This window comes from Panthera uncia, unplaced genomic scaffold (genome assembly GCF_023721935.1).
Source record: "Panthera uncia isolate 11264 unplaced genomic scaffold, Puncia_PCG_1.0 HiC_scaffold_357, whole genome shotgun sequence".
Lineage (NCBI taxonomy): Eukaryota > Metazoa > Chordata > Mammalia > Carnivora > Felidae > Panthera > Panthera uncia.
The window spans coordinates 35,895-57,257 of NW_026059492.1; the positions used below are offsets into that span (position 1 = coordinate 35,895).

Genomic DNA, 21,363 nt, shown 5'->3' on the forward strand with positions numbered 1-21,363 from the left:
GCAGAGCTGTCCACCGTTTCCTGAATGCCTGGAGCCTGCTAACATCTACATGTGTAAGGTGTTTTAAGGTAGATTTCTGCAAATCAAGGACCGCCTGAATCGCCTTCAATCACAAACAGATCCCTGGTCCTAGTTTTAATTTTTTTAATGATGAAATTCTGATGCTTTGGAGTCGTATGCCTGTCTAGAACAGGGGAACATTGAATTGGAGTTTAAACTCAGAATAAGTTTTCTTCTTTTTTAATGTTTATTTATTTATTTTGAGAGACAGTGAGTGCAGGGGAGGGGCAAAACCAGGCAGGTTTTGCATTGTCAGCACAGAGCCTGACGTGGGGCTCCATCTCATGAACCATGAGATCATGACCTGAGCTGAAATCAAGAACGGGACGCTTAACCGACTGAGCCACCCGGGCGCCCCCAGAATAATTTCTGTCCCACGGTTAAGAATGTTAATTGTATTATACAGCTGTTTTTATTCAACTGTACATACAAAAATAAGGGGACACTACACTGGAAAAAGCAAAAGAATGTACCTTAAGAATCTAAAAGAAAAAAATTGCCAAGGGCATCAATTTCCATCGAAAATCAAAATATTAAGATCCATGGTAGGACATACACTTCTGGAGACCAAGATGCAAACAGAAGCAGCCCGTTGGAAGCCTAGGGACACACAGCAGTATGACAGAAAGGGGAAGCGTGTGGGCCCCAGAGTCAGGCAGGCTCGGCTTCACCACTTACTGGCTGTGTGGCTTTGGGTGCAGCCTCCAGACTCTCATTGTAAAGTGAGACTTAAGGGGAGTGTTAGCTGGGATACTGTGTGTATACTGGCAAATTAGCCAAGGGCTTGGCACACAACATGATCTCAACGAATGACGGCCAGAGTTGTTAGGGTGGCCATTACTGTTTTTGCAAAATAAGTACGTGTCGAAGGAATTATTTAAGCATCGATTAGTGACAGCAGCGATCTATGGTAGAAATACCACTTGGTTCTGAAACGAAATGCACACTGCCACAAGATCTATGAGAACACATGGACACGAATGCGAAGCTTCTGGGACATTAAGATTTTAAAATCATGAGGCAGGCATCTGTAAATCAGCAACTTACTCCAGGCAAAAGTAATTTCTGATAAAGTGATTTACCGGGGTGCCTGGGTGGCTCAGTTGGTTGAGCGTCAGACTCTTGATTTTGGTTCAGATCATGATCTCATAATTCTTGAGATCGAGCCCTGCATCAGGTTCCACGCTGAGTGTGGAGCCTGCTTAAGATTCTTTCTCTCTCTCCTTCTGCCCCCTCTCCCACTCATGCTCATTTTCTCTCTCTCTCTCTCAAATTAAAAATAAATAAATAAATAAATACATAATATTAAAAAAACTGATTTCCTTACCTTCCTTGTCACTGGAAGCCTGGTCACCAGAGAAAAATGCAGTTGCCTGTACCCGGGCACTGACATTTACATTATTGGTTTTTAAGGCTGCCACAATCTGATTAACCTATAAAGTAACCAAAAGGGAAACATCAGGGTATTTCCAAGGAACTTTAGAGATCCACAGCCTTCCAGATGATCCTCGATCCATTTAAGATCCAGGAAGAAGTAATTGAGGACCTAGAAATGTCTTAACCAGATACCAGAAGATGAGAGAGAGATGCACATTTGGACAGGAGTTGAGCAACAGCGGCAGCATTTGGGGATGATGTCAAAACATGGACCTCTAAATGCCTACGCAGTATGAGAGCACTGCCTCCGGAGTCAGGCTACTTGGCTGTGCTCTGTGACCATGGACTACTTACTTAACCTCTCTGTGCCTCTATCTAATGGGGACAAAAATAGTACCTAATGCACAGTATTGTGGTGAGGCTTAAATGAGTTCATATATGTAAACCCTTTAGAAAAGAGCCTGGCACAAAGTTTATATGCAATAATTTTTTTCTAAATGGAATAAATCATATTAATATCCCACTTCCTAGGAATTTAAGAAAAGAAACACAATTGATAAATATACATGTGAATTTGCGATTCACGTCATCATCACTTGCTAACAACAAAACCTAAATGCCGAGACCCTGCTCAGCACTCACCCTTATTTTTCACCTACTATTAATGCAAATGAAAACTGAACCATGGGGGCACTTGTAAAATCTTTCCACTATTTTGTATAGTAGGAGCCTGATTAATTCCGCAAGGTTCGCTTCCATGTTTCTGGGTTCCCCGTGTGCCCAGTAACATGGTACGACAAGTGTGTTTTCCACATACAAGACAGAAGAGAATCTTCAGAATCCGTACTATACTGAACTTGAAAAACTCTGTCATCAGTAGACCTAGACTGGTGAGATTCTTAATCAGTATGAAAGTCCACAATATTCTTAGACCAGTGGCTTTCAAAGGAGTTTGTTTCTACTACACCTGCAGTAAGCAATACCCAGCAACCCAGTACTTCAACACATATATATGCTTCATAGAACCACACTTAATACTTGCCCTTACTCTGTGCTACATTTTAATACATCCTATCCTACCCTATCCCATCCCATCCCACCCCAATCCCATCCCATTCAAGAGAAATACTGGTTGTGACCCACAGAATCTATTTGAAAACCATTGCCCCAGACCTGAGATTAGTTCTGGGATGTTAGGACCACTAAGTTCCCTCCAGCATCCGGATGCTGAAGGTGAAACACACTTCCCCTAGGCCTGAATCCCGTCTGCCTCAGCCCCCTGCCTCGCTGTGTGAGCAAAAGCAACCTCTGAGACAGGGACCGAAAGCAGTTAGTGCGTGTCACGCCTGGTATTATCTGGCTTGTAAGACTCAAATATCCATCACCAGATGGTGGGAACTTCTTTCATTCAGGGGTGAGGATCATGGGAAATGGGGATGCAGGTCAAAGGAAAACATGGAGCTAAACCCAGAGATACATGAGTTAGGGAGGATGAAGAGTATTTGGGTATCTCTATACAGTTTCTGTATTTTAGCTGGATAAACAACATGGCCCTTTAGATTCACACTTACCTCCTTCTGTAAATATTTTTTTAAAAGGAGCATTAAAACTTTTTCTGCCGTAAGGTACTGGAGGCGTACTCTACCTTTTTTTCCAGCCACTTTATCGTCTTCTCCTTGCTGTACTTGTAATATTTCTTTTTGTCTATTTCTGGATTAAAGAGAAAAACAACACAAAACAGAAGCGTGGATTAAGCAAAAAAAAAAAAAAAAAAAAAAGACTCATAAGGTTATATCGTATACAAGATATGTATGTAACATCCACAATCATTTAAAAATGTTTTGTAACAGTTTATATTCTTAAAAAAGTCAATCTCTAAGCCTGAGAACATACTTGAGAAGTTAAAAAATCATCCCAAGCCAGAACTTGGGTGACTCAGGTTTCATCCAACCGTTAAATGAATGGGAATTTAAGAAAATCATCAAATTATACTAATAGTTCTCATCCCAGAGAGAAATTTCTTTCTTGTCTTTTTATTGCACCTATAGGAGATGATAGATGTTAACTAAACGTATTGTGGGGATCATTTCATAATATATGTAAGTCAAGCCATTATGCTGTACATCTTAAACTTATAAGGTGATGTGTGTCAACTATTTCTCAGTAAAACTGGAAAAAAGGTTACCAACAAATCTGTAGAAAATCTGCAATTTTTAAAACTCAGCAAATGAACATGCCAAGCAACCTTCATTTGTCGACATAAGTTTAAGTTTACCTCAGTGTTTTCAATGAAAGACTTCTTTTCTTCCTTTTTTAAAAAATATTTTTTAATGTTTATTTATTTTTTTAATGTTCATTTATCTTTGAGAGACAGAGAGAGACAGAGACAGAGTGTCAGAGGGGTAGGAACAGAGACAGGGGTAGACACAGAATCTGAAGCAGGCTCCAGGCTCTGAGCTGTCAGCACAGAGCCCAACACAGGGCTTGAACTCACAAACCGTGAGATGACAATCTGAGCCAAAGTCAGATGCTTAATCAACTGAGCCACCCAGGCGCCCCGAAAGACTTCTTTTCTAAAATAAAAATGGAAATCCCAAGAAAGAAAACAAAAACTAAAAGGAGATGCATATGAAGTGTGTTGCAAACATTCAGGAAAAAAAAAAATCTCGTTAACTACTTAGTACTGTCCTGGTGGGATTAGTGAGAAGGAAGAAAAGATATGCCTATCTTTGAACACATCACCAGTCTAACCATAGCTATTCAGGGGAATTTAGATTTATGATAGGCTTGACTTGGCCCGTAATGGGGGATAAAAGGTTCCCCTCTTGTAAGTTATACTGTCCCCCCCTTACAATCCACCCAGCTTTGCATACTGTGACCTGAGCTGTTAGTTCCTTGGTAACATTTCATTCATGGAGTTTCTTGCTTTCTGTTCAGTCAGCAGAGGCGGGGCTTGCACTCCCAGCCTCCTGCCCAGTGCAGGAGTTATCTTGGGGACGCTTCAATATCCTAAAGCCAGATGCAGACTTGCGCCATGTATTGTTGCTAGCCATGCAGAATGACAATTTCTCTTTCTTCCATAATCATCGTGGGAAGTGGAAATGCTTAGGGAGGGATCGTTTCCTGCAGTCTGTTAAATTGCTTGCGTTCCGTGGGACGGCTTAGGTGGGAGAGGGGCTGGCCTCAGCACCTGTAGTCTTCCTCCCCATTGCAGCCTTCGGTTGTTCACGTTGTGGGCAACAGGAGGCATGATGGAGCACGGGCGGGGCCTTTGCATCCATCCCCTCGGCGTGTGTCACTGGCGTAATGAAAAGGAGACCGCCGCAAGTGGCACTGACAGGAGTCCGAGAATTCCAAGGTGCAAAGTCTGTCATGCTGGAGCCAGGACCACCGGGGCCAACAGTCTGCTGTGGAACCAGGCGAGGCTGGACTCAACTTCCCTGGAGACAGTGTCCTACCCATGTGCAAGAGTAAGGGGCATTCTGAGAGCATACAGCAATCACTTAATAAATGTATGCTGCTGCATGGGTTAAAACTTCTAAAGAAGCTCTGGTCACTGCCCGAGACAAATCTCCAGAGAAGCTCAGCGCGCAGGTCTCTCCTAAGAAATCCCACCTTGACTCGGCTGCTCACTTCTCTCTGGCCTCCACCTCCGCATTTCCTGCAAGAACATTCCACAATCTGCCACAGTTTCCTTCCTCTCTCCCACTCCCTGAGCCCCTTGTAGGCCCTTCATTAATACTCTACCAGAAGAAGCAGAGACCACAGGCTCTGAGCCATACTGCCTGGGTTCTGACCCACCCAGTGCACAGTGTCACCTATTATGTGACACGATCCACACAAAGCCAATAGCACAGCACCTGGCATGTAACAAATACTTAATATTACTTAAAAAAAAGATTAAATGACAGCTTGTTAATGACAACAGCATCAGAAACAAATATACAGTCAAGCCTTTGTAAGTTCTTTATATACATTTCTCATTGAATGTTCAGAATGGATCTCAGGTCAAAACCATTGTTTGTCCCTACCTTCCTAGACTGGGTTAGAGTGCAGTTAACTAGATTGTCCAAAGTCACTGAGCTAGTAAGCAGAGGCACCAGATTCCTACTCCAGATGACTTCAGAGCTGTGGATCTGATACTCGTTTTATTGAGATCAATTAGGTCTTCACCCTTCTCAGTATTTCTGACCTTGTTCTTTGTGGGAAAAACTCCTCCGTGGTTCTAGGTTCTACAAAAATTTTCCTCTTGGCTCTTCTGTCTTTGATGACTTTTCCTCTGATTCTTTCCTGGCTCTGCTTCCCCCTGCTCCAAGGCTAACTATACCTTTCTCTGCAGGGGGGTCGGGGGGGAGGAGTTCATTTTGTTTCAGACTAAACGAACCCAATCAGGAAGTCCAAAGGCTTGAGCTGAGGCTCTGTATCTAAAGACAGACAGTTCAGCTTTCTCCCAAACCATCCTCCTGGTCAACCAGGCTTGAATCTCAAAGCCATTACTCACTCCTGCCTTGCTTCCCACATTCTATCACTGGATTCCAGCATTACCTTGTGGGAGCTGTGGGGTAGGATAAACAAAACAAAACAAAACAAAACAAAACAAAACAAAACACAAAACACACTGTATCAGAAATGAGGAGGCTTAGCTTCTTGTGCTGGATCAGTAACTACTTTAGTTTTTTAAAAATCACCTTTATTTAGGAATGATGTGCATATGGTTGATACACCTGTTTTAAGTGTACAAGTTGAGGAGTTTGGCCAAATGCATACATATGGTCACGTAACTGTCACCCCAAAATGTTCTCTTGAGCCCTTCCGTAGTCAATTCTTTCACACCTACCCAGACTTCAGGTAACCACTGATGTGCCGTCATTAGAGCTGAGTTTTTGCTTGATTCTAGAATTTCATGGAAATGGAATCATACAGTAAGTATATTTTTGTGATCATCTTCTTTTGCTCCACATAGTTTCTGTGAGATTCACCCATTGTGTTGCAGCTAGGAATAGTTCCTTCCTTTGTATTATGGAGTAGTATCCTGTGTATGGATATCCTACATTTTGTTTACGCACTCACCTACCGAAGGGCATTCGATTTTTTCCAGTTTGGGGCTATTTTGAAAAAGTTGCTATAAAAACAAAAAAGCTGCTCTGAACATCCTTGCACAAGTCTTTTTACATGGAGATATGTTTTTGTAAGGCTTGGGTAAATCTCTAGGATTAGAATTACTGAGTCATAAGAAATTGTTAAGTAGTTATATTATTTTATGCTTCCATCAGCCAGGTAGGTGAGTTCCAGTTGTTCCTCAATTTATAGTTTTTCTTTTTATTTCACACCACTCTGGTGAATGCTAATGACATTTCCTTGTGGTTTTAGTTTACATTTCCCTGGTGACTAATGATACTGAACATCTTTTCATGTGCCTATGGGCTATTTATAAATCTTCTTTTGCCAAGTGTCTGTTCAAACTTTTTGCTGAATTTTTACTAGGCTGTATATGTATATTATTACTGTGTTAAGAGTTTATATATTTGAGATTCAAAATATATATATATATTTTGAAATATATATATTTATATCTTTTATCAGATGTGCCATGTAAACATTTTCTTTCAACTATGACTTTTTTCTTTTTTCTTAATGGTATCTTTCAGAAAACAGGAGATATTAATTTTGATGAAATGTAATTTATGGTTACATTTACAATTTTTTTTTATGGTTAGTGGGTTTGTGTCCTAAGAAATCCTCGCCTATCCCCAAGGTCACAAAGTTTCCTCTTAGAAGTTCAATAATTTTGATTTTTGCATTTAAGTTAGTGATCCATATTGAGTTAATTTTTCTGTATGACTGTGAGGTGAGGGTTAACATTGTTTTTTGTATGAATATCCAGTTTTTCCAGATCATTTGTTGAAAAGACTGTCTTTTCTCCCATTATCTTGACACCACTGAAAAAATTCAATTGACTATATAAGTGTGGGTCCACTTCTACATTCTCTATTCTGTTCCATTATCTATATATTTACTCTTAAACCAATACCACACTTTGGTTATTTTTTTTTTAATTTTTATTTTTTAATTTTTTTTAACGTTTATTTATTTTTGAGACAGAGACAGAGCATGAACGGGGAAGGGTCAGAGAGAGAGGGAGACACAGAATCTGAAACAGGCTCCAGGCTCTGAGCATTCAGCACAGAGCCCGACGTGGGGCTCGAACTCACAGACCGCGAGATCATGACCTGAGCCGAAGTCGGACGCTTAACCGACTGAGCCACCCAGGCGCCCCACACTCTTTGGTTATTATAACTTTAGAGTAAGTCTTGACATCAGATTGTGTAGGTTCTACAACTTTGTTCTTCTTTTTTCAAAATTGTTCTGGATATTGCAGGTTTTTGCAAATTCATATAAATTCTAGAATCAGCTCATCAATTTCTACTCCCCGTCAAAAAAAGCCTCATAGGCATTACATTAAATGTATAGATCAATTTGGAGAGAATGAACATCTTAACGATATTGAGTCTTCAAATTCATGAAGATGGTATATCTCTCTATTTAATTCTTTAATTTCTCAGCAATATTTTATAATATCTAGTGTACTGGTCTTACACATACTGTGCTATATTTATTTCTAAGACTGCATGATCTTTGATAATATTATGAATGGTATGTTTTTATTCCATTGTATTATTTCTTCTTAAAGTATGGCAGAACTCGCCAATGAAGCTAGTTGGGCCTGGAGGAGTTTTTCTAGGAAGGTTTTAATTATAAATTTGTTTCTAATTAAACATTCCCAGGACAAGATGGTCACTAAAAAACATCCAGCTCGGATATCCCAGAATGCTACAAAAGGATCAAGTGCTAAACTACTGCTTAATTTTGAAATTATCAAATTTTGATAAGCAAGGGAGTTCAAAATATCCACGAAGGCTCACAATTATGAATTACCCACACTTATGAAAAATACCATAACATGTCTGCTCATGTCTTAAATTTAATATTTGCAAGAGTTGGTGAGTTAGATAATACGTGCACATGCTGGAAAGGTTTCTTTCCCTAATGTGTCTGGTGCCGATAAAACTGGTCTCAAACATCTGGAAAGAGTGGGTTTACAAAATAAAGATGGAATAAAAGTGAGTCCACAATTAAATAACATGTTCAGCAATTGGGTAATCGGCTCACAATCTTGAATTTCCCTGATGCATTGTTGAACAAACTGCCTAGAGCACATTCTCACATCTACTTTCTCAATGTTTTCCATAACGGAGAAACTCATATGGTCTCTTTTTTTTTCCTGCCTCTTGGGGATAGAAACTTGGCAACTGTACTTGGGGTATTTTAATCAGGTAAGTTTTCCTGGCTCTTCCTGTTAATCACATCGGACAGCCCAGCGCAGCTCTGGCTTGCAATATGAAACAGTGTTACACTCAAGATGAAGTTCATAAGCCTTTATTAGGCCTTTCCTCTGTCATCCCTCCACTGAATGTGAGCTTCTTTGGCAAAAAATATACTGGGCCCCAGAGCTGGCAAACAGAGACACATCATTTCCTTCACTAACAAAGCAGGCGATGTTAACTAAGGTCACCACCATCATCATTTGGGATGCAAACGACCATGGCTGGGTTTACTCGGTAGGGACACAGGGACGGCAGGGACGACGTGAGCAGGGGGAGGTTCTCATAAACCTAGCAGGCTTAACCAGGTCTTTAATGCCATAGACTTTTGAGACAGCATCTGGAGTCTAATATCAAAACATCTGGCTGGGGAATGTGAGTGTTTCAGGTTTTGCTCTGTCTGCACAGTGCCTGGGGAAAGAAGGACATTAAAGATAATCAGCTCTCTTCTTTATCTTTGCTCCTTCTCATGGATATCACCTGACCACTCCCTAGCAGTCCTCTTTTGTTACTTATTTTGAAAATCCTAGCAGTAAAACACAGAACAGAACCAAACACTAACTTATAAATGGACAGTAAGCCAAACTCAAACAAGCAACCAGTAGCCAAGGCAATGACTAAAAAAGAGGGGAATAGGTACCTGAGAACGGAAGAAAGCTCATTGTTGGGATGAGAAACTTAGACGTCTTTTCCTTAAGTTATTGAAGTTCTCTGTCTTCTTTCCTATCTCTTTTTGCCTTTTAAGACGGGGTATACAAGATTTTTCGGATGTTTCTATTTTTATAGGAGACACCAACTGACAATTCTAATGGAGTGTTCTGGAAGTGTTTTGCAGTTGCAAGAAGGAAAGGAAAGAGTTGCTGTCAGACACGGGTTCAAATCCCGATTCTACCACTTCTACCTCTGTGACTCTAGTCCAGTAACTTCAACTCTTTGAGCCTCTGTTCCTCATTTGTAAAAATGCAGGTTGTAATAATAGTGAAAGGAAATTACTGTAAGGATACCATAACATATGTAAAGCAGTAGGCACAGAAATGATACATAATAATTTCTCATTATAGGGTAGATATTTTTTATTGTTATCTGATTATCCCCATTCTCCTTAAACCATTTGAATATAATTTAGCAATGGACCTTCAAAAACACATGGTATCAGTGTATATAGTACTTAAACATCAGCAAAGAATTTAAAATTTCTAATTTAGCAGCCTTAACAGTATGAACACTTATTGAGCACTTACTATATATCCAGTACTCTCTTGGCACTCAGTTACTTGTAGGACATGGCACATCTCTTTAAGGTAGATACCAGACACTATTAACTGCAATATTTAAATAATGTTCACATTCTGGTCATTCCTGGTCATTCAGTAATCTCAATGCTATAAAGCTAAGAGCAAAAAGCTTTATTTTGTGATTTAGAACAACTTTGCAAAGTAGTAAATACAATGTATGAGGGATACTCTCAACCCTTCAAACTCTTCATCTTACAAACCAAAGATGATGAAAAATTTGAATGATTTCTTCAAAACTATATAGTAAATACACTTCTAATTTTTCTTGCAAGCCATCAGATCCTGAGATCAGATTACCAGACTGTTCTTAAAAAATTCTTTCCTCAAAAATATCTGAAGCAACTGTATCAAAATATTAACATTTGTTGATTATTGGGGTTGGGTACAAATAATATTTGCAGTTTTTTTTCTTGAGTTTTTCCTGTATCTTTGATTTTTTTAATTAAAATAATTATTTTACCTGCCCATGTGCTTTCATTTTCAAAGCAGATATAGTATCAGCCTATACATAAACCAGGTTTCTAAACATTCCAGGCCTCAAATTTTTCTTTCTGTCTCAGTGATATTAAGGCAAAACATAAAGTAATTCAGATTACATTTCATATACTAAAAGATGTATGAAATTCTCTAAAAGCCTTGACAGTTTCTTCATAATCAAATTCTTCCCCTAAAGAACTGCATTCTGTAAATCTTAAAATAATGGAAGGCTTAAAAGCAACACCAAAAATTTTAAGAACAAATACAAAAAAAGAAAATAGTGGGATCTCTTATTTTTCACCCTCAAAAAGGCCTCTTCATCAAAATACACATAAGCAATCTCACATTACTTATTTCACCCCTAATCCAGAACACAAATATGTGAAATATTTTCTTTACATCAGTTCTGAATACAAGGACAGCATACTGAGTCAGACATCTTTTTCCAGGAAGATCCAAAGGGAAAGGCATCGTATTTTGAAGTTTATTTAGAGCTGGTCAAACAAGAGAAGTGTAGGGCATGTACTTTCTATTGCAGTAGAACTTCCAATGATCAGGTGATGTCGAGGAGAGAAAGAGATGACGACAGGAGTTCAGATAATGACTCAGTAAATGGTCACAAGTTCAGTACACAAGAAGGAAGGAATGAGAGAGAGAGAAGATCTTGCTTTGAAATGCAGGCTGTAAGCTAACAAATGCCAGTGTGTTATCGTTGCTTCTGAATTTGGGTTTCTGGGTTTGGGTTTAAGGTAATTGTTCTTTATTCAGCTAATGTAAGAATCTGGGATAATGAATTAATTGCATTTTCAATTTCCGGTAACTTGGCAAAATTAAAATGACTTGTAATTATTCGCCACTACTTAAGCTTTCAGAAATGGCTATTTGTCATCCACAAAACGATGGACATCTTCTCCGAGCTCAGCATCAGGGAATGTCTTTAACGGGCCTGTTTTGATAAAACCTTGGTGCCACACACCATATCCAGAATGGAGCCCTGGGCCTGGCCAAATGTGAATTTAGCAGAACCTAAAATGTGAAATGCAGTCAGTAAGGTTCTCCCCTCTCCCACAGTAAGCTTACACTTCTTGGAAGCACGGCTACTTTGGTCTCAGATCCATCATAGTTGCCAAACCGACCGTGACCCCGAACAACCACAGCTCATCAGCCTGTTGTTTTGGTTCCCACGCTATATTTCCATGTTAACCCTGAAGCTACCTGGATGACTTTTTTGAGACACTGACACTAAGGTTGTAGTGTTTCTAACTTATCAACTTATCGACTCACTTCCCCCTCTCAGAATTCAAATGAAGAGTATCTGCTACTCATCTCTTCTTTACCCCCAGCCTGCTCCTCTCACCTGTGTCTCCAGGACGCCAACCTCACTGCGGGTCAGGGCACAACTCTACAGTCATCCTTGACTCCTCCTTCTCCTTGACTACCACCCAACACTAGATGAGGCCGGTTTTCCCTTTCGCGTCGCTTTCCGCAGGTGCTAAGCTCAGGCCACCACCATTCCTGCCGAGACCGCTGCGGCAGCCTCCATGGACCTGGGCTGGGCTTCTCTAGCACGTTTTCCACGTTATAGCTCTGCCCTGCTCCAACTCTGCCGACACTCCACTACCACGAGGTAGAGTCAGACACATACAAGACCCTTCACCATGTGAGCCCTTGCCCTACATCCTACCCCATTCCTTCCTTACCAACCTAAATGCATCCCAGGCATCCTATACGCTGGCTACCCTGAACCCCTTGGAGCTTCCTAAACATGACACTTTCCCATAAATTGATGCCCCTGTCATGCTGCTACTCTTTGAGCTCCACTTAGAGCTCTAAGAGCACTTCAGGGATCCATTTAGAGGTCATTTCCCCCAGGAGAGCAACACAATACCCAACTTTCTGCACTCCCTACCTGCCAGGGTATGAATCTGTCCTGTGCATCCCCAGAAAACCGAGAGTTCACTCCTGTGACTCCTTGCTGTCATTGCCCTACTTGCATTTGTCCCCAGCAGACTCAAAGCTTAGTGAGGGAAAGGACGATGTCTTATTTATAACTAGCTTAGAGTCTAACCCTAGTGCTCAACATATGCTTCTTAGTTGGCCCTCAATAAACACGTCTTGATTCGGTGAAGGTATAGATTTTATGTAATTTTACAAGTGAGAAATCCAAGGCAGAAAGTAGGCAAGAAACTTAACTAAAGTCACAGACTAGTTAAAAGAAGAACTGAGACCAAAGCCCAAGCTTCACGATTCCTGGCCCTGTAGGAGACAGGCCACGTATTCCACTGGTTGGAATTTCACAGGCTGAACAATCCAGTAGAATAGAGGACCAGTACTGACAAGGGGAAGCAAGTCTGAGTGTCGGCCTCTCCTATGACCAAACTAGAACAAGTATTACATTCGGTGGGACGGACGCCCAGCCTTTCCAGCAGCCAAAGCCTCATTTCAAAGGCCATGTACTATACCTTTCTCTTCTGTCACATGTTGAAGTAACTTCTCAAGTTCAGGAAGTTTCAGCAACAAGATGCAGTTTGGGAACATGTCATCCACCACGACTTGGTTCAGGGGCTGGAACTTGCCCTGAAAAAAGACTTTATTCGGTCAGAATGTAGGCACTCCAGTCAGCAAACTCACACATAAAAAAGAGGAAAAGATGCATCGTCTTGTAACTGAACCTTTAAACTAAGTTCAAAGCCACTGGTTCCACCTACGGAACCCCTACACTGGGACTGGTGCCAGAACTGACTCTCAGCTCCCCTCAGCAAGCTCTTGAAAGCACCGGGGTTCCAAGCAGCATACAAGCCACATCAAAGGCATAGCCACTGGATAAAAGAGGGGAACAAAATTCTGAAAAAAATGCGAGAAGCCACGGAAGCTTGCGAAGATGGCAGATATTACCTGGGGCCGTTCCGACCCATTCAACATGAAGAAGAACCAGCCGAGTGAACAGAGCAGGAGTCCTGACCACCACTTGGGAATAAGCCCAGATCGTGCCCGGAGCAAACTGCTTCGCTCCCTATCCTTACTCCAGGTTGAAGAAAGAAATCCCACAGCAAGAAGAAAATTATCAAAATGAACCCACTCCTGCCAGAGCTGTCTGAAGTACTTCCAAATGCAGACCGTAATAAAAGAAAAGATAGCCGGATGGATGAGTACAGTGAAGGTGCATGCATATTAAATCAGGCTCATCTATATACGTGTATAAGGCCTGGTAGCCAATGGGCCAGAAGGCAGAACATAGGAATTCAGAACATTCTTCTTCTCAGTCAGGTTTATTTTTACTTAACTGTACAGGGGCATGGAGGGGTGAAGTCTGTCTAAATGATTAGTTCCCTGACTTAACGATACCAGACTTTATAAAAAATGTATTCTTTTGCCCATGTCCCACTTTTAGCTCACTATGCTTTTCTGTTTTAGTGACAACTCCATTTGAAGACAGAAAAACTGATCATTTTTCTTTCTGCAAATGCAGCTTTCTTTGGTTTTGAGATGAAATCTCATTCATTCAGCAGCACATGTGAAAGCTTGTCATACTTTCTCTTAGGTCAACAAGTGGCAAGAAGTGCCTCAATTTAAATGCTATCTTTTTCCTTCAGATAGTAAGAATAATCCAGGGATTTTCCAAGTCTTACTTTCACTTACTTACTTAATTTTACTTTCATTCTGTGCCTTCTGAACCAGCCACAGCACACTCAGGACTTCCCAACGGCCAGGGTGAGGGTTAATTCCGCACCCCCTGCCCGTGGTCTTAAGGGGACATAGGGAAACATCACCACTACATAGGAGGGAGACACTTTAAATGTGCATCATTATAGGTACTAAGGCTGGTTAGTGGCTTTCTCTTAGACTTCTACCTTAATCTATATCCCATGATCACCCAATACCTTAAATATTTAGCAATTTAAAAAAATATTCTAATTATATACAATGGACTGCCACACAGTTATGATACAATAATTTCATAATTAACTAACGTTTTATTCTCATTTTCTTTACCATACATGCCCCAAAGGGAAATGTAATAGCAACTTGCTTTGAATATAAAGTTAACAACAGTTGCGACAGCTAGAAAAAAGAATTTTCCTGATGTTAAATCTCAGGATTAAAAAAGACTAGGTCTGGGGTGCCTGGGTGGCTCAGTCGGTTAAGCGTCTGACTCTTGATTTTGGCTCAAGTCTTGATCTCATAGTCTATGTGCTGACAGCACAGAGCCTACTTAGAATTATCTTTCTGCCCCCACTCCCCAAAAGAAAGAAATAAACTTAAAAAAAAAAGACTAGGTCAACATTTTAATTTTATTTCTTTTAAGTTTATTTATTTATTTTGAAAGAGAGAGAGAGAGTACAAGCAGGGGAGGTGCAGAGAGAGGGAGACAGAGAATCCCAAACAGCTCTGTACTGTCAGCACGGAGCCCCATGCAGGGCTTGAACTCATGAACTGCAATATCACGACCTGAGCTGAAATCAAGAGCTGGACGCTCAACCAACTGAGCCACCCAGGCGCCATGGTCAACATTTTAAAAGTGCATACCGATATTTTTTAACTAAACAGGAAAAGACCATGTCTAAAATGCAGGGAAGGAAATACCTAAATGTCTCATGAGTTATTTTATAGGGCATTTCAAGTATTTCAGAAGAGGAAGTAAGATGGCTTACAATGAAAGCCAACCACCACTTTGAGCAGGATTTCTGCTTCATTCTGTGCCATTCTGAACCAGCCACAGCACACTCAGGACTCACAGATGGCCAAGGTGAGAGTTAATTCACCCCAGTCATGGTCTTAGGGAAACATCACTACAACACGGTGGGGAGGCACTTTAAATGTGCATCATTACAGGTACTGGTTCACGGCCTTCTCTCTGTTAATGTATCTTAGAAAGCAAATGGGAGCCAATGGAAGTTTTCAGCTTCCTCCCTGAATACTACTAGGGCCTTCGTGGTGGTGACCAGAACCATTTCTGTTTGTTAGAGATATAAGACTTACTTGCCTCACTGCTTACATGCCTTAAATAGACTGGCTCCATGATAATGAGCACCATGAATAAAGTAAGGAATACAACTTAACTAATCCACACTAAAGGACAGAGGATGTAGGAAAGGAGGAGAACAAAAGAAGTTAAGCTGCATCAGGAGAAAGCAGGACTTGAAAAGTTTGAAATCAGTTTTATTACTTTCAGTTTTTACGGCAAATTAAACTGACACACCTACGATATGGAAGTTTTGGAAATTTGGTCTAAGGACTAAATAAGATGAGCTATAAACATTTAAACTGTAAGTAAACACCAGGGTACGAAAATCCAGATTCTTCTAAGCAGTTTAAATAACAACTTACTCCTTAAAGTTGTTAATTCACAGATTTTCAAACTGTGGTTGATAGATCCCTGGGAGTCTCCAGCATCCTTTCAGGGGGTCCGCAAACTCAAAACAATCTTCACAATAATGCTAAGAAGATGCTATCTGCATTTTCACTGTGTTGACACTTGCACTGAAGATTCAAGTGCAAAGGTGGGTAAAACTGCAGGCTCCTTAGCACCAGTCATGGCCATGCCAACAAACTGTCCTAGGAGTCCCTGTTCTCCTCATGGCCATGCAGGGCAGTTAAAAAATTTTTTTTAAAAAGTCAGTTTCACTTTAAGGATATCCTTGATCAAGGAGTAAAAGCAACTACTTTTAGTTAAACCTTGAACCTGAGTACAAATCTTTTAAATACTCTGTGTGTTAGGGGCACCTGGGTGGCTCAGCTGGTTGAGTGTCCCACTCTTGATCTGGGCTCAGGTCATGATCTCGCTGTTCTCGAGTTCAAGCCCCATGGCGGGCTTTGCACTGACAGTGCAGAGCCTGCTGGGGATTCCCTCTCCCTCTCCCTCTCTTTCTCTCTCTGCCCCCACTCAGAATAAATAAATAAACTTAAATACTCTGTGTGTTAAGACAGATGCTAAAGTCCTTCTGCCACTACCCAGGCACAGTGATCACCTCAAGGAAAAGTGCTTGCGTCACTGAGTCACGAGCAAAAATAATCATTTTTTGTAGGATACCATTTTTAACTGGAAAAAAAAGGAAACGTTACAGACAATGGCTATTTAGACTTAGGAATTTGATAGAACATAAAAGAAGTGAACCTGTCATTTCAAGGAAAAGACTGACAGTGCTTATAATCAATGATACAACTTTAACTTCTAAGCAAAAATTAGAACTGTAGAAAAGTTATATCTGCCACTATGACAGCTTCCTAATAAATAATAATAATAGTTTTCTGATGAGACCAGTGGTAATATTAACAAATGTGAGAGAGAGAGGGAGAATCTATGTGCGTGTAATGAGATGTGTCAACATTTGTAAGATCTGCATAATTCAGTGAAACAATATTTTCTAAGTGATCAATGCATGACATTACAAAGTCATACATGGGGAAAAAAAAATCCATTCTCAGTGCAAGACAGGCCAATCGATTTTCATGTGAACAGAGCATGAGAAGTTCATTAACAGGGTTTCAGATTCCACATTGCAACTAACTTCTCAGAAACCTCTACTCCTTGTTGATTTTTGGAGTAGTATCAAAGGGTAGTTAATGATAAAATTTTCACTGTCAGGCGGAGTCAAACAAGTAAGGTAGCATGGAGGGCTAGGCGATTCTCAGAAGACACAGGAAAACTAGTCTGAGATTAGTGCTGCTTCTCAGATCTGAGTCAGTGATCGAGTCCATACCAGCACATGTGATACAGGTGTTCTATACCAACCTGAATTAAATTGAATCAAATGTGAATTGTGGGGAATCTACATTTGGATCATTAAAAGGAGAGAGAGAAGATCAAGCCAAAACAGTGCATTCTGTTCCCTCACTGTTAATATCCCAAACTGGGAACTCACCTCTTTATCAGCCTTTCTGAGGTAGTGGAGAAGCAGAAATAGAGGGTCTATAGGTGTGGCAAAGTGGAGAAGACCTCCTATAGATTAAAAAGAGAACAAAGGGAATTAAATGTCTTGGAAAGACAACTTAGTTATTTCATCTTAATCCCAGTGTGGAAACCATTTACTGAAAAATATACCTGGGTGGCTCAGTCAGTTAAGCTACCGACTTTGGCTCAGGTCATGATTTCATGGCTCACGAGTTCGAGCCCCACGTTGGGCTCTCTGCTGCCAGCACAGAACCTGCTTCAGATCCTCTGTCCCCTTCTCTCTCTGCCCCTCCCTTGCTTGTGCCTTCTCTCAAAACTAAATAAACATCTAAAAAAAAAAGAAGAGGGGCGTCTGGGTGGCTCAGTCGGTTGAGCGACCGACTTTGGCTCAGGTCAGGATCTCACAGTTTGTGAGTTCGAGCCCCGTGTCAGGCTCTGTGCTGACAGCTCAGATTCTGTGTCTTCTGCTTCAGATTCTGTGTCTCCCTCTCCCTCTGCCCTCCCCCACTCATGCTCTGTCTCTGTCTCAGAAAGAAATAAACATTAAAAAAATTTTTTTTAAAAAGAAGAAAAATATATGTGAAACTCCAAATTCAGAAGTTTTTCCTCCACAAGCCCAAGATTCTACACGACTCTTTCAAAAGGCAGGATGCGGTCCATGAGATTCTACTCCAAAAAGCTTCAAATCCGTACGTGGAGAGGACAGCCAAGACAATGAAACTGATCTTTAAATTCCTTTTGTCTTTAGACATCTTTTTGTTGTTGTTGTTTACTGAAGTATAATTCACATACAATGTTATCAGTTTCAGGTGTACAACATAATTCAACAATTCTATGCATTAGTGCTCATATGTTATACTCAGTGCTCACCATCTGTCACCAAATGATGTTACTGCACTCTTACTGATTATATTTCCTATGCTGTACTTTCCATCTCTGTGACTTCTTTATTTCACAACTGGAAGTGTGTGCCTCTTAGTCCCCTTTATCTATTTCACCCATCTTCCCAGCCCATCTTCCCTCTGGTGACCACCAGTTTTCATTCTGTATTTAAGAGTCTGTTATTTTGGTCTCTTTTATTTGTCGGTTGGTTCTGTTTCTTAAATTCCATTCATGACTGAAATCATATGATATTTATTTTTCTCTGACTTATTTCATTTAACATTGTGCCCTCTAGGTCCATCCATGTTGTTGCAAATGGCCAGATCCCATTCTTTTTTATGGCTGATTAATATCCATTGTATATAGGGGCATCTGGATGGCTCAGCTGGTTGAGCGTCTGACTCTAGATTTTGGCTCAGGTCATAATCTCATGTTCGTGAGCTCGAGCCCCACATTGGACTCTGTGCTGACAGCATGAAGCCTGGTTGGGATTCTCTCTCTCTCTCTCTCTCTCTCTCTGCCTCTCCCTTGCTTGTGCTCTCTCTCCCCAAACAAATCAAGTTAAAAAAATATTCCATTGTATTTAAATATTTCTCCTCAGGCAAGGGGAACAAAAGCAAAAATAAACCATTGGGGGGTTCCCGGGTGGCTCAATTGGTTAATCGTCCGACTTCAGCTCAGGTCATGATCTCAGAGTCCGTGAGTTCAAGACCCATGTCATCATCTGTGCTGACAGCTCAGAGCCTGGAGCCTGCTTCGGATTCTGTGCCTCCCTCTCTCTCTGCCCCTCCCCTGCTCATGCTCTGTCTCTCTCTGTCTCAAAAATAAATAAAAACATTAAAAAAAAACTACTGGGACTATACCAAAATAAAAAGATTTGTACAGTGAAGGAAACCATCAACCAAACAAAAAGGAAATCTCTGAATGGAAAAATATATTTGCAAATGATATATCCAATTGAGGGTTAATATCCAAAATACATAAAGAACTTACACAACTCAACACCAGAAAAACAATTTGATTTAAAAATGGGCAAAGACCTGAACAGACATTTTTCCAGAGAAGACATCCAGATGGTCAACAGACACATGAAAAGATGCTCAACATCACTCATCATCAGGGAAATGCAAATCAAAACCACAATGAGATATCACCTTACACCTGTCAGAACGGCTAGAATCAAAAATACGAGAAATAACAAGTGTTGACAAGGATGCAGAGAAAAAGGAGCCATTGTGCACTACTGACAGGAATGCAAATTGGTGCAGCCATTGTGGAAAACATTATGGAGATGCTTCAAAAAAGTAAAAATAGAAGTACCATATAACCCAGTAATTCCACTACTAGGTGTTTACTCAAAGAAAATGAAAACACTAATTTGAAAAGATACGTGCACTCTGATGTTTACTGCAGCATCATTTACAACAGCCAAGGTATGGAAACAACCTAAGTGTCCACTGAAGGATGAATGAATAAAGAAGATAGGGTGTGTGTGTGTGTGTGTGTGTGTGTGTGTGTGGAATATTTAGAAATCATTTTTTAGCAGAGGTCCTCCCACCACCCCGAAAAAGGCAAGAATTGGGGGAAATATGGACAGAACGTGAACCAGCAAAACATTACGAAACCTGTAGAAGTCTATCTATAAAGCTGCAGTAAAATGTAATTTCCTACGCTTTTGAGGATGAGGTCATGGGCAAGCAATAGTATTCTCTCCATACATAGCTCCTTCTATGGTCTGTGGGTTCACAGCTTGGAACTTCCAATGATCGAAGGCTCAGAAGGTGGTTCCCCACCCCAGACCCTATCCTATCCACATCCTACCCTATCCTCCTACTCCTGAAGAAAAGGCAAGAGGAAAGGAATCTAACAAGACTGAGCATAAGAAACAGGAAACTCTGCAGTAAGAGTCTAACTCTACCATCCAGGCTGAAGGGAAAAAAGGTGAATCAAACAAACTAGCCTACCTATTCCCCACTTTTCTTTCCTCTGTCACAGCCCCCTCCAAGCATCCAAGACTCCTTCTCCCATGGGAGTAAGCCAGAAGAGGTATTTCATCAAATGGAACAATAAACAATTCCTTTATCTCCAATCCTTATTTTGGTTTCAGAAACACATGTGCTTACTTTTATTCCCTAGCAGAACAACCTATCTATACAGCCAAGAAATTCTAACCCTAAATTATATATGTGAATCCATTTCATAGCAAGTAAAAGAAAAATTAAGAAAGTAATTTCGTATTATATTAGTTGATTATTTTATTAAAAGTAGAAGAGAAACTTATGAAAACAAACTGTAAGCTCATTTTATAGGAGGCATCCATGATAGTCAGAAATTAGGAACAGGTTTCTAATATCCTGGTGGCTATTCTTAAAAACAGCTCTTTCTTCAAGGCTAAGTTTAAAAGAAGACAATGATGAAAAAAGCAGACATCTTTGCTGTGAACCTAAAACCACTCAAATAAATAAGATCTATTAAAAAAAAAAGCAGGTACCAGCTCAGAGGGAGAGATGATCAATCACTGCCTCCCAATGTATCCCAATTTCATCTGGATATTACTGTGTCTATCGAGCTAAACCCAACTGCAAGTGGATTACGTTAGAAGTTAGAACTCTCATATATTGCCAAATGAATAAGCATAGCAGTGACAATAAAAGGGAATATATACTTTCCACCTGCCAGACTATACACAGACTGCCATTGCATTTTGGCAACTGAAAGCCATTTCAGATATTCTCATGCACACAAGCATGTGAAATTTATCACCAGCAATAAACCCTTGTTCTGGAATGTCTGAGAAGAAGAAAGACAAAGTGGCTTTTCTACCTTGGCACTAAGTGGAGACATACACAGTCAACAGAAAGCAGAGGGCTTAGAAAGAAGCAGAAAGCACTCTCTGGAAACAATGAGAAAATAGGCAGAGAGAATACAGAATGCCTCAACTATCTTTGACTCCCCCCCAACTGCCAGAACCATCAGAACAACATGCGGTTTACTTTTT

The 21,363-nt window shown here is 40.5% G+C and overlaps 1 protein-coding gene across 1 annotated transcript in view; it reads right to left on the reverse strand.

The window, feature by feature from the left end:
- LOC125917995 (ribonuclease H2 subunit B-like) overlaps nt 1-17,531 on the reverse strand; it is a gene marked incomplete at its 5' end in the record, with an annotated part of 28,522 nt that extends 10,991 nt beyond the window's left edge. The window contains 4 exon segments of the mRNA XM_049624058.1: nt 1,388-1,493; nt 3,083-3,147; nt 13,054-13,168; nt 17,455-17,531. Of these exon segments, the coding sequence (XP_049480015.1) occupies nt 1,388-1,493; nt 3,083-3,147; nt 13,054-13,168; nt 17,455-17,531 (363 nt within the window).
- Nucleotides 17,532-21,363: the final 3,832 nt, after the last annotated feature.